At 35.9% G+C, this 14,628-nt stretch overlaps 1 protein-coding gene across 12 annotated transcripts in view; it reads right to left on the reverse strand.

Moving 5' to 3' along the window:
* The window catches only part of LOC108653835 (diacylglycerol kinase eta), a 55,132-nt gene that overhangs the window by 33,995 nt on the left and 6,509 nt on the right, over positions 1 to 14,628 (reverse strand). For 11 of the 12 annotated variants that reach the window (XM_018104723.3, XM_089256650.1, XM_018104705.3 and 8 more), the window contains exon 2: positions 12,776 to 12,889. In XM_018104723.3, the coding sequence (XP_017960212.1) occupies positions 12,776 to 12,889 (114 nt within the window). Of the gene's footprint in view, positions 1 to 7,510; positions 8,146 to 12,775; positions 12,890 to 14,628 lie in introns of those variants that run through there. The other variant, XM_018104750.3, reaches the window with a different exon arrangement.

Consider the following 14,628-nt stretch of genomic DNA (forward strand, 5'->3'; position numbering starts at 1 on the left):
TTAAAATTAATAATAGATCAGCATACAAATAAGCATGATAAATTATATTAATTCTAAATTGTGCCGTGTCTCCAATTTATATCCAGCCTGAAGGTGCGCTGGCTTAGACGAAAACGAGGTGTTTTGCAAGGAATGGCGGTATTAATTTCATCTGCTCCGTGCTGCCCATAAAGCCACATAATAGTTTGTATCCTATTCAAACATGGAAAGATGAAAATTTACACAAAAACAAAAACAAAGCAAGCAGTCAAATGGAAAATATAAAATGAAAAAAATTGTTTTCAATGTCAGCTACGTGCGCATCTCTCTTGAGCAACATCATCAGGTCTAGTATTCGTGTGTGTGTGTGTGTGTGTGTGTTTGTGTGTGGGATGGGGAGTTTTTTTCTAGGCCTGTCTGAGACCCGTCACGTCGTATTCAATAGCTGCAGCTATATAGAAATATAAGTTGAAACTGTCACGCATAGATGACATATCTACTAGTTATACACTCGCCTCCCTCTCTCTCTTTCTCTCTACCATTCTCTGTGTGAAACGCACTCTCTCAAGGCTTTCCATTCAGTACACGTGCTGCAAATAAACAAGTTCATTAGGCGAGTCAAGGGCCGTACAATTTAGGCCCGAATTATGCCCATGCTTGGCACTAAAACTTAATAAAGAGACAACAAGCACAAGGCGTATGCAAAGCAGGCATACATACCAGACAACATGTGTTGTCAATGTTTATGCTGATTAAACTAGCGCCATCTGTTGGCTGGCAGCGCGGCAAATAAGTTTGACACCACGCAACAAACTTTGTGGAATGCGTTTATATTAATAAGTGTATATATTTTAATATGTACGTACATACATATACATATATGTATATACATTTGTGTGTAATATTCCCTAATCGTTGAACCACTTACATCTTCCAGCAGTTAAACAGGCGTTAGCCTCAGCTGGCCAGCAGTTGGGCTAATGACTCAGTTTATATGCTAGGGGGCATACAGTTTTTATACCCTGTTCCCATAGGGGAAAAAACCTAAAAAGTTTATATCCACTACATTTGTAAAGTTCTAGAAGCTTCAGAATTGTGTAGTTGAGTTGCTGCTCCTCTATCGATGACCCAAAATGTATATTTTAGGCCTCGTTGGGGGTGTGGCACACCCCTGTCATTTTCTCAGTTTTGGAGCATAGCTTTGCAGTTATGTTTACCCTAATCTCTTTTTAAGAACTACGCCTCATTGGACGTGGTTCATATTCCCTATATTCTTTATGTTACCTTAAATAACGAGCATTACGCAGTCGGTTGCACCCACTGCAGCGCAAATGTTTGTATATATTATATATATATCGTTATATGCCAAAACATGTCTGTTATATGATTAAAGTAATCAGTGAGTTCAATATTCAGAGCTCATTATCCTATTATTATTTTCTAATTACTGTATACTGCCTATATTCTAATTTAAGCTGATTAGAGAGCGACTTTAATTTAACATAATTTTATTTGATGTATCATAGTATATTTCATTGTAATAGGATTATTTATTAATAGTAAATTTTGTGCATAATAAAGTTAGCATTTATCGCTTTAATAAATTTAATACGGTCCCCCTCTTAATATCATCAAAGTCTCGTCGACTAATCTGTGCCATTTCGTCTTGCCATTTAAATGCTTTATAATACATATATGTAACATAATCTGGCTAAATTATCAAAGATAAGCCTGCTAATGGCTTGACTTTCTTGTATAAATTGTCCGATTATTATGAGCTCAACAATAAAATTCCATTTGAGGCAAGTTCAATGAACTTTGCTACGCATTTCTATGGATTGCAACAATTCGCAATTGTTCATGCTCTATATATAGACACATAACTGGAATAAAACAACAACGATTGGCCTGAATAATCGTTATGAATGTGTGCACAATCATACATACATATGTACACATATATGTGTGCATGTGTGGGCGTGTGTCTGTGTGTGCGGTTATGCTCTTTTGTTTTAAATCAATGCATCTGCTGCCAAGTGACCTGGCACCCACGTCAAGGCTGCGTCATCGATTTTACCCACTGCCGAAAAAGACTCCGAATAGGAAAAACGGAAATCAACAAAATGTTGAGCCCTTTCTGTGGCACGTGACTGTCGTGGCAGCGACCTCATGTGGCATTGTTGGCCATAAATTAGAACGGAAAAGCCCCAGCACACAAAAGTGAAAGTAGCCAGAGAAAACACAAAAATTACACAGCTGTGACTTGGCTGGACACGTGTATATATGTATATGCACAAGTGTATATATATGTATATATTCCTATGTACATACATCTGTGGAGTCCTCATAAATCAGACGGTTTCAGTAATTCACAAATTTGCAATTTGCTTGGCAAAATATTTAAAATTCGTTTGTAAATATTTTCACCCACATTCACACACACATGCACACACACACACACACACACACACACACAGTGAGAAAGTGCAGTGTCAGCAAGAAGTCAACTGTTTGGCCAAGTTTTATATAAGTATTCGCTCTGTTTCAGACCCTACAGACCCTTCAGACCCCTCCGACCCTTGCTGCTGCACTCACAGTTGAGTGCGTCGGCTGCTAGTTAAGCATTAGGACACGTTGCTCATACGCACGGTGGGCTGCGTCGGTGTGCGTGCGGCTGCGTGCTAGCCAATGTGTTTGTTTGTCTGTTCATACGTGTGTTTGGGCTGGATCTTTATGTAACGCAATTACGACTCGGCTTATGCAATAAAAACAGCTTCGCAATAAGCCATTTAGGTTGATGCAATCAGCCCAATTGACTGGAGACTAGAGAGACTCAGCTGTACTCACATTCTGCTGCGCTTGATTAATATACAAGGTAAATAATTGAACTTCATTTGCCCCAAGTTCTCCACGGCTCGAGTCATAATATAAATAATATATGTAATCAAGCTTGAAATGTCATTATTAAATTAATACTTGAAAATAATTTACAGTGGCGAGCACGTGTAGAATTATTTTTTGCTAACTCGACGTTAAAATGTCTCTCAAAACTTTAAAATTACATTAATATCTCTGCAGTTTATATATATATATATATTTAAATTAGGAACTAGAAAAGCACTTTTCTTATTTTTCTTGTAGCTTATATTATTTTAAGTTTCTCTCGTTAATGTTTTAGAAATGTCTTAGCCGAAAGCATTCGTGCATACAAAATTTGGTAGCTATTGAGTGAAATTCATAAGTTCTTTTATGTAGTAGGTGTGTTTCAAGATTATTGAAAAAAAAAAAACATATTTTCTGAAATTTTGCAGGGGTGAGCTTTACTTTCTTTCTGATGAATAAAACTTAGTCTAATTGAAACAAGTTTTATGCCTTCACTGCTGATAACCAAGAAAATATGGAACATAAATTTAGGGAAATTAACATTTATGATATCGAAAAATTGCACATAAACGTATCATATAAAGAGTGTGCTATCCTGATATTCCTATCCCTCTGCCGATCTACATACATATTTTATTGAATCATGACTTTTCTGCATAGCTGGTTTTCATAAGCATTTTGTATATGATAATTTTTATTTACCAACAGCTTTATTTATATAATTTTATGTTACTGATATATGTTTTATATCCTTTTGGTTTAATATATATCCATTTAATTAGAAATATAAGTAATATGAAAATATTTTACTAACAGATATATTGATGTACTAGAAGTGAAGCTGTTCTCCATCAATACTTTCGTCTTTCAAGCACTCGGTCTGCTTTTAATTGCATTTATTCTCTGCATGATTGATTTATCTCTGCTTATCCAACAGTCTACAGTCTCAGCTAGTTTTGTCTGCCCTTTAATTTATCCAATTAAGTTTTTTCTTTTATTTTTTTTCGTTGTTGTGATCTCTGTATCTGTATTTAATATTGGCCTTCATTTCGTGCCAACTTATATACTCTAATTTGACCTTTGAAGCACATTAAGCCAGAGAAAGTCAAACCCATTTTCGGTTGTCTAAATGCAATTTTAATGCCTCGCTGGTTCTGCCCATGTGTCAGCATGTTCGAATATTGCTTGTTCTCAGAGCAAAAGGGTATATAAGTTGGCAAACGAACATTGGATTTTTGGGAGTTTTAAACACGATCAGACAATTTGTCAACTATAAATATTTGTTAAAAAAGATGTAAACATATTTTCTAATGAGAGTAATATTGGAAATTTCACAATATCTAACACATGGAAATATGCTCCAAGTCCTCTACATAATATGCCCTTCACATGGTCCGGTGACATTTAATACCTCACATCTAATTGTCTACTTAATAATTCACTACATGAAAGTGCACACACACACACACTCACTCACACACACGTAACCATAAACTGTGACGTCAGAGCTGACATTCTGAGCGAAATCAGTACAATGCGTTTACATAATAAATGCCAATTAAGAGAATCGTGCATTTCGCCAACCTTTCAGGCCATGTTAAGTGAGTGCATTTGTAATTTGTGGAATTATTGATAATTATATGTGGCATTCGATATGTGCCCGAAATTGATTGAATGTGAATTGGCAAAAAAATAAGAAGAAAAGCTAAATATGCACAATGGCATTTTGCGTGTAATTAAAACCAATTTGATTGCAAGTTAAATATTTATTCAACTTAAATAATTGGAATTGACGGGTCGTATGTGTGCATCGTCATGAACGTGAATGTGTTCTATATGTATATTGACAGAGTTAACATTTATGTTGAATTTCACAGTAAAATAACTTTTTTATGTGCTCGCGTAATCTGTAAGAGCCGCAGCTATTTTACTAATTTGGCTTTAGGGCTCTCTGGGGTTTCTGGGTTTTCATTTCAGCTTTAATCTGCAATTGTTTAATGTCTTTTTGCTGGCAGATTACGTGTGCTTTGGTCAATGACTTTGAGCTTGGCTTTGCCTAAAGCAACGTGCCACGTGCAACGGAACAATAAAACAAGCGAGATGGCTGAAGTCGGGTGATAGCGACTGCACGATACCCGCTCACGGCTCACGGACCGGAAAGGGGCAGTCAACAGTATTGGAGCTCTAACTGATCGGGAGCTCTAGTTGTAATTGAAGCTGCAGCTTAATGAAGCTCTACATTCATTTCTCTCCATCTCGGAAAGATTTGTCAGCAAACTAATATACTCACTCCTCTCCAGAACGAGCATGAAGAGGAGGCAGAGCGAAATGAGTTTTGTTAATTTTTCAGATACGAGCAAAGTTACCTATATAAGCACACAAACACAAACAGACACACACTCACACGCACAACAAAGGGAGCGGCCATAAAATGAGCGTTTAATCGCTTTTTCAAAAAGAGAACAAAGGATACAAAAAAACAAACAAAATACCTTAACACGGATATGTTAATGGACATGATGCAGGCAGAGTGTATGTCTGTGTGTTTGTGTGCTTGTGTACAGGCACAGTGTAAACACAATAAACATGCGCAGGATAACAACATGTATATTGCAGGACAAAGGCAGGACAACAAGCCGCGCTGTTACCCATTCGGCACACGCAACAATTGCACATATAACATCGCATATATGCAAAGGACATTTAGGTGTTGGCACCATAGTCCATTACCAGCAGACACACAGGGCGCACCAGGCAACCAGGACATGCAGGACTCGTTGCAATTACAGGGCTTATTGTGCCGTCTGTTAGACTGTCGCACCTGCTGCTCAAACAGTTGTTGTTTTTTTTGTCCTCTCCTAGGTTTCTTTTTTTTTTTTGCCCTGCAGCATTTGCTCAGCTTTGCTAATCGCAATCCTTTTCGTATATTCAGCTATGCTTTTATTCAGATCTGAGTGTGAGTGTGTCGGTGTGTATGTGTGTCGCTGTGTGGCTACTATTTCGGGTAATTATCTCGGTATAAATGTCACTTTAGCTGATTGTTTGGCAGCTCCACCCATCATGTTTTTTGTTCAGCCAGACAAACGTATTCTGCCTATCCAAGCGAGACTATCACGCTCTCTCTCTCTCTCTCTCTATTCCTCTTCTTTTGCAATTGTCCTTCTATCGTTTTTCCACTCTCTGTTGTTGTAATTAGCCTGCAGCCATTAGATATACGTCTTTTGACAGCCCAGACACAATTTATTAGGATAATAGCTGAGTATGTGCGAATCATTCAAATAATTTCTTTTATCTCATTTTTCTTGGCTAGACTATAGATGTACCTGAGTATTACAGGACTTTCTGTAATTTATTTACTACTTTATTTTATTTTCCTATTCAGTTATCAATTTAATTTTTCTTAGTAATTGTATATGAGTATATTTCCACTTCTATTAAACTACTATGTTTAATCAACTTCTCATGCAATTACTTTTGAAACAAGTTACATTAATAGAGACGGTAATTCTCCTGAAAGTTTCGTTTTTCTTCCATCTATTAGTTGTGTTGAACTTAACTGCGTATAAAGCTAATTTAGAAATGTATACGCGAAATACGCGTAGTATTTTTGATACTCATTTTAAGCCCCAAGGGGATGCAATGCTACTAGAATATTTTGGAAAATGACCATATATAAACAGATATTTTCGAGGATTACATAATATTGATTTCTTTTCTTTTTAATTCTAAGCAAGTTTTGATGGACATAGAACTACTTTCTCATACCGTAAGTGATGTCTCTAGACATTTGATTTAAATTTGACATGGGCATTTCTCCAGAAAATTCGTGAGAAAAGTAGCGGGAGAAAACCCTAACTATTTGTTATTTAAACGCACCAATTTTTGGTGAGTTTTCATGATAATAATGTTCTAATTTTCTGGGAAAAATGCCCATACTTAAGACATTGAACAATTTTTTTTAGCATTATTTATATTTTTATTTGATTCATTTATTTATTTGGTATTTCATTTATTTAATTTAATTTCAATATGAAGCTTTAAAAATTATTTGGCCACAATGTTTCAATTAAAATTTTTTTTTTTTTTATTCCACAAAAAATATTTTATTAATTCTACAAACATATTATTAAATTATTGTAAACTTTTATACAATTAAATGCTTTTACGATATTCCACACTCTATGATTACCGTTTATTTATTTATGTTTTACATTTGTAAATGGTCAATTCCGACGGCAAAGTTTTTGTAATACAAATATGTATACAGGCAACGCTGCAAAATCTTTTCTTTCCAGTAAATTTGATTGTAGGCTCTTAACATTTTAACACTCATTTAATGCAATAAATTGCTGACAAGATTTCGATTTAAGCAAATTATTCGTTACAGGCATTTTATATTAAAAGCACAAGCTGGACATTGATTAAGTGCGACATTTGTAGAAGGAGGCCGATCAAGTTTCTTAATAAATCAATTAAAAGTTCGCAAAAATTTGGGCCGCTTTCATAGTTCATTTTGTCAGCCTTGGCTGCAATTTGGGTCTAAGGACATTGGACCCAAATTCTACCCAAAACAGTTGAAGGAATGCTAAGCATTTCATAATCAAGTAACTTAAATTGGCATAAAAAGAGTAACGGCTTTGGAACTTACCCCAAAAATGACAAAAATCGGATTTGTGGCTGGCTATAACTTTAAGCCAGCGATTTATGCTGTTGCTTCACTTTATGATGCATAAAACATTTGGATTTTTGTTAGTTTTTAGGGCCACGGGCTTGTGTCCTGCACACAATAAACGGTCAACTTTAAAGTCAATGAAACTTTTATTTTGGCACACACATGAAGTTAGAGTCGTTTGACAAGGGTCCTGAAGGATTCACTGAAGGTTTGAAAGCTTTTTATATAGGTACTGGATATTGGATACAGGATGTATGATTGTGTTGAGGATTCGTTTATGGTTTATATTGTATTATATTTTTGTATTATTTGGTTGTATTGTTTGTATGTTTTATGCTTTGTTGTTTTGAGTCCTGGTTTGGCTGCCAGTTGATTTGTGTTGTTCCACGTTGCTTCGTTGAGTTTGCACTGAGCTCGTCTTCGGCATGGCGGTTGCTTTTATTGGCCGCCAAACGAAACTCACCACAGACAGACTGGCTGAGTAGCGGCTCAGCTGCCCCCCGAAATGTAGGCTAAGGGTGTTGGCAGGACACAAATATTTACAGGTACGCGCAGCGGGGTGGCGCCAAAGTAGCCGAAAAAGCTTGCACCACTAAGCTGCCGTACACTGATAAAAAAAACTCTGTGAAAGTCTAAATTAAAAGCATATTTAATGAATGAATGAAAAAGTCAGAGAGAGAGAGATAGATAGAGAGAGAGAGTGAGAGAGAGAGAAAAAACACAAAAAAACTTCAAGTAAATCCATTTTTGAATATATTTACATTTTTGTAACCACCGAAAGTAATTAATTGCTTCAATCGTTCATTAATTATTGGACATAAAATAATATTAATTAATTTGTAAGTTATATAATAAAAATTTGTTTTCTTTATTATTTTAAATGAATCTTTTCTCATTTATTTTTATCTATTTTCAATTCGCCTCGTGCACTGCAAAGTCTGGCAACGCTGCTGGAAAGCTTACATTCCTGTCGCTCGCTCTCTCTCTCTTTCTCATCCAAGCGGAGCTTTTGCGTGTCAAAACAAAAACGTACACACACGTGTACACACACACTCGCATAGAAGCGAGCACATGTCAATGCCGCTTAGGTGGGTATCGCTACGATTTACAACTGTGGTGAATAAGGAAATATTGCTGTTGCTGTAGCTGCTCCGACCGCGTGGCGCGTGCGAAGAACAGAAGCAAGTAGTAAGAATATCATGAGAAAGAGGAGAACAAAAAGCAAAAGCAGCAGCGGCAGCAGCTTTAGGCACAACAACGTGCAAAAAAGGAACGACGAAAAGAATGCAAACAAAAATTTGCGCTTTTACGATGGTAAACGCCATCATTACCATCGGCGTCATTTGAACGGGATCTGGCATACCTCATCATTGTCATCGCTTGTGAGTTGTTAGCGTTATCTTCTTGCTCTGTTTCTTAGCCTTTAAGTGGGTCGTGGTGCTTAGGCTTGGGCAAAAATAAGAAGGCGAAGGCGACAACAAAGGCAAAGTCGAAGGCGAAGGGCTCGACTATTGCCCGTATTTCGGCATTGTTTGTGCAGTTTTGGCTCTCTACGCAACAAATTACCGAGCAGTTAAGCCACTCGGCACAACGAGGCGTATGCGTAATTATAATTGAAAATTTCGTGCCAACGTTTAATGAGTTTCTAAGTGCCTAGCCACCGTCATCGCCATCAACTGTTGCTGCCGCTGCTTTACAAATTGCTATTTGCTACACAATATTAACCTTTTAATATAGCCCCAGATCTATTTGTCAAGCGTGAAAGTACTTTTATCTGTTAGGCCCTGCTCAAATGACAAGTGGTGAATGAAAAAGCCAAACACTCGCAGGCGGCTCTCTGTTAGCTTAGTTGAAACAAATAACTTTAGTTGAACTTATCCGTTAATCTCTTCTACTATCGTGTGCTTCATATAATAAGATTTAGTATGACTTTGATCGTTGTCTTCAATCAAAGATTTATTTTTAAATTTGGCAATGCTCTATATAGCATTTGAGTGCATGCATAAGTGCCAAAAGCAGTTATCCGCATTTAGCTTGGCCCACGTCAGCTGCTCTGCTGACATGACGTATGCGCAATATTTTTGTTGCAATTTCATCACGCAGTCGAACAAACAGCGCTTCAGCAAATGACGCACGAATGTTTGACATAAGCACTCGCATCTATTTTCGGCCCAATGCAATTTCAAGAATAACTTTGCCATTGTTATCAGTTGCAATCAAATTAAAATTATTCACAGGCGATTCCCATGAAAGGTGAAATGTCATTTAAAGAGATATTCTTGTAGGATAAGAATTGTGTTGTCAGTTACCGGTTGGGAAATGTATATAATTTATATTTCATCAATGAAACCAGAATTCGCGGAGCTAAACGAAATATGTACATTTAAATAAATTTATTTCAATTTGGTTTGGTTTTTGATATGTCGAAGAAAATATTCGTGAATGAACATCACTAATACATTTGTTAAATACTTGTTTTTTAAGAAAATATTAAGTAGCCTATATATATGTTTTAGATATAATAATGGAGATAGGGGTATTTTTTTTTAACATATTTGCATATCATATTCGGTATAATTTTTATTAATTGAAAATTCAATGCAATTTTTTATTTTTTATGATGATACACTGTTCACTGTTCAATATTTTCAAATAAATAATTTGTATATATTATATATGTATATATATTTTAAATATATTTTTCATCAATATAAATAATAAAAATAAGTTAATCTCTTTTTTTATTTTATACAAATATATATATATATATATATAACCTATATATAACCTATATATTGTTAAACATATTTTATTTTTTGTTTATAAAAAATACATATATGTACATATATTTTCATTTGATTTTATTAGTTGAAAAAAAAAAATACTTTTAATTAAATCTTCTAATATAAATTTCAAACCTCGACAAATTTAGCAATTTTGACATAACTCATCTACATTTTATTGTAATAAAAGTTTCAATTTGTTTTCTGTTTCTAGAGGCTCTGACAGTCACTGTTGAAATTTGGTGCTCTACGTTATCCTAGCGCAATTAGCTGGCCATGTCCTGCTCAACCCAAACCGCCAAGCCCTGGGAACTGCGTTGATGACCCCATTTGGGGAACACTTGTACCTAACTGCGTTCCACTGGCAAATGGCAATTGGTAACTGGCAACTGGCAACTGGCAACTGGGTGTCATTACAAAAGTAGATTTGTCTGCTAATTAGCTTCGTTATGTTGATTAATGTCCTGGGCAAACAAATTAATAATTAGGCGTTATTCCAGGGTAACCTAATGCCATGAAAATGTGTTTTGTTGTGTGGATACATTTTTTAGTGGAGCAGCAACTGTTGCGGCCTGTTGATTGAATTATCTTGTTGTTCGTCGCTTGTCGATACACACTGTGGGTGCACGCTATGAGACAATTTGGCTGCCTGCCAGAGCATCTGTCACCTGTCATGGCCGGTTCGTAGGCCAGCCAAGCCAGCCACAATCTAATTTCTGGCGCGCTCTCTTTTGTCATTGTTTGCTTTCAAGTCGCGGTAATTTCATTTCGTAATTGTAGACACGGGCCAATTTCAGGCGTACAATAAAAACGCAGCTGGCAAATGCAAAAGGTCAGCTCGCTCTCCCTCTCTCTCTGTCTCCCTCACTCTCATTGCCTTTGTAGTACCAATCGGTGCCCGCTGCTTGTTGTTTTTTCTTCTACTTTTTTGTTGTTGCTGCAGCGTTTCCTAATTGGCAGGAAATTGCAATGTACCACAAATAACGAATTTTAAGTACTCCGACCTCTGGCCCATTTCCCGTGCAGCATCCGGTTGCTGCGTTACGTATACGCAGCGTATCACAGCGCAGCTGTTCAATTGGCAATTAGGCGGAATTAATGTGAGTGCTATGCTGCAATTTGATTATTGTTCTATGCAGTGAGCAAACGCTAACACAGTTGCTTTATATTTCGAAGGACATTTGCCAGGCAGGTTGCAGCGATTGTTGTGTTTTGACCTACTTTGTTGCCAACGCAACCAGGCGCAAGGCGAGCCACATGGACTTGGCCTCTGACTATAAAATGTAATACGACTTGAAGTAAAATATATGTAACGCTTAAAATTAAGTATCATAATTTAAATTAACGCATATTTTATATATATAAAAAAAAAATAAAAAATTTCATTATAGTTTTGAATGCAGCAGGATAATTTTAACCTTAATTATAAATTGACGATGATATCATTCGATCGATTTGATTGAACTTTACAAAAGTATAGCTGCTGTTCAGATATTAATAATCAAGTATAAATCGATCGTTTATATACCTTCTTCACACTCAACGTGTAACATATAATGGGATAGAAGGAGGTAAAAGCCGCATGTACGAACTATGTAAATAGACAGAAGAAAGATAACCCTATCAGCCAAAGGGATGCGAATATATAAGAGACGAGCTTTATAAGATCCGCGATAATAATCAATAGTGGAGTCTCAAAAAATCAGCGATAGGGTACACAATATTTAAGGGGTGAAATAAGTCTGATTCTGGTTATAAAAAGCCGAATTCAGAAGAATAAAGATCAAAAGTAAACACTATCAAAGCAAATTGTATTCCTTCAGCTGCAAATGCTATTAATATACATATGGTAGTATGATAACAAGAGTTGTATACTCTAATCGGAAAATTGACAAAAAAAAAAGAAAATAATAATGAGAATTAATAAAAGAAAGTTGGAATTATAATATACCTCGCAAATAACTTTGATTAAAATAAACTCAATTTATAGTTCTTTGCGATCTTGTTTTACGCCGTCCGATTGGTTAAGCAAAAGTATATGACCATTACGATAACTAATAATATTAATAGAGTACGTGTAAGTATATGAGAACTTGAAGACTGCTCTCACGCTCAGTTCTGTTCGTGAGAGTCAGATCGTCAAATGCTAGAAATCAAAACCAAATTCTACCGAAGGTAGCATTTATATGAGAGATATGTTTTAAAGCGCTTTCAAGTTTCTAATTACCTTGTAAACCTAGCATGACAATTTATAAATGACACCAAAACAAGATAACTTAGAAATTGGATTTAGTTTAAAATTAATTATTATAATAATTTGTATTTAATATAAAATACATTAACAAATTGGTAGTCAAAATTTGTTGATATCCCTTTCGAATGCCTAACAATGTTTTTGTATAGAAAATTCCGGTAAATTAAATATATATTATATATGATAAATGTGTTATTGACTTACCTTGGCATCTTTGGCATAATATAGATAACTGCGCTTCAGACGAAAGTAGCGCCGGCGCCAGCGTTGAAAGGACCAAGTGTGCTTCATCAGATAGCCCTCTCTGATGATGGCCGACTGTGCAGTGCGCGGAGGAAGAGCCATAAAGAAAACGATAATCAAAGTGAGTGTGGCTGGCAATAAAAATAGTCTATTAAATTGGCCAGGCAATTAGAATGCAGCTGGAAGTCATTGGCCATTGGCGGATAACGAGTGCAGTGACATGTAACGAGTCACGGAGCCTGCCATGCAATTGCTGGCGCTGTGTCAATATTCATTGACTGCAGGATAACAAAAGCAGCTGGCTGCGGCCGGCAATCAATTGTGCAAACAAGGGGCAAAGAGGACATACACACACACACACATACACACACCTCGTTGAGTGAGTTTTTATTTGGAATTTGTGTTCGAGCGCAGAATGTGAAAGTGCGAATAAACGCTGGACAAACAGCTTTCACAGCTTCGCAATAAGCGCATTCAATTATGTTGACAAATAAATCAATTGATTAGAATTTCAGCTGTGCAATCAAAACGCAATTGAACTACAACGTCAACGCACAGCCCGGTCAAGAAGGCAATGCAATTTGGCCCCGGCTAAGCGGAAACTTGTGCAATTGCAGTTGAAACACAATTTGTTCGCTTTATCCGCCTCCCCAGCTTCCCTCTACACCCCTTTCTTTTTGCAATAGTCCAGGCGGAAACGGAAATGTTTGCTTAGCTGCATTTGATTTATTGGCCTGGCCTTGACATGCCAACTTTTTCCCCAGCTCTACTTTGTGGCTTCACCAAGTGCTTTGACCATGAGAAAACTTTATGTTTCTTTGCCATATTATGCAAGGCAATTTCAAACAATGTTTTGAAAGTGTTTCCTGCTTATGCCGTGCTCCTGTTGAGAATTCATAAAAGAGGGAGCAGCAGACATATTAAAGTTAATAAGGTGTTCAAATATAAAAGGTCATCAATAGAATGCGACGTTAACTAACCAACAGCGACTGCCAATCTAAGACGGAGATTGTGAAATCTAAAAAAATTATTAGTATATAAAAGTTTAGGTGTAAGACAACATAATATATATAATATATTATACAATATATTATTGTATTTTTAGAGGAGATCAATAAGCAGGTATGCCTGAAGGAGTATGTTATTCTAACTATAATATATATGTATGTAGACTACATAGTTATTTTCTATTCGCAACAAAGCGGAATTTTATATATATAAAGCAGTAGCTCATATGAACACTTTACGTTCCTCCCTAATAAGTGTTTTTATTTTATTATTTTTTTTTTTTTTTAGACAGGTTTTTTTAATTGGTATTTTGGAGTTTAAAGTCTTAAATAAACCAGTACCTACCTCTATTAAGTTCTGCCATCAATGCAGAAAGACAGAGGAACAAAGCTAAATCGACTCAACTCACCGTTTGGATCAGGAATATATTGTATGGGGCTGTCACACTTCTTCCTACCTCACACATACACCAACATACTACCGTCACACCTATTACACCCCATTATATTTATATGAAAATAAAAAAGGGTAAAATAACAGCAGGTTATATTCGTGCAGCTTGCGTGTTTTCTCTAGACTGTTCTAAGGTCATAGTCACACAAGACGTGTTTATAGCGAGGTAAAAAAAATTGATTTGGTATTTTTGATTGAAATCAGCTTATGGCCTTTTGCCTTGATGCCCAAATGTATTTTGAATTTTATCTTTAGTTAGTTAGTTTGTTTTTTATTGTATTATTTATTTTGTTTTTAATATTAATTTAATATTATTATTATTATTATTTACTATTATTCATTATTTTTATCAC

Source organism: Drosophila navojoa, chromosome 2 (assembly GCF_054131105.1).
Source record: "Drosophila navojoa isolate 15081-1374.11 chromosome 2, UAZ_NAV_1.0, whole genome shotgun sequence".
Lineage (NCBI taxonomy): Eukaryota > Metazoa > Arthropoda > Insecta > Diptera > Drosophilidae > Drosophila > Drosophila navojoa.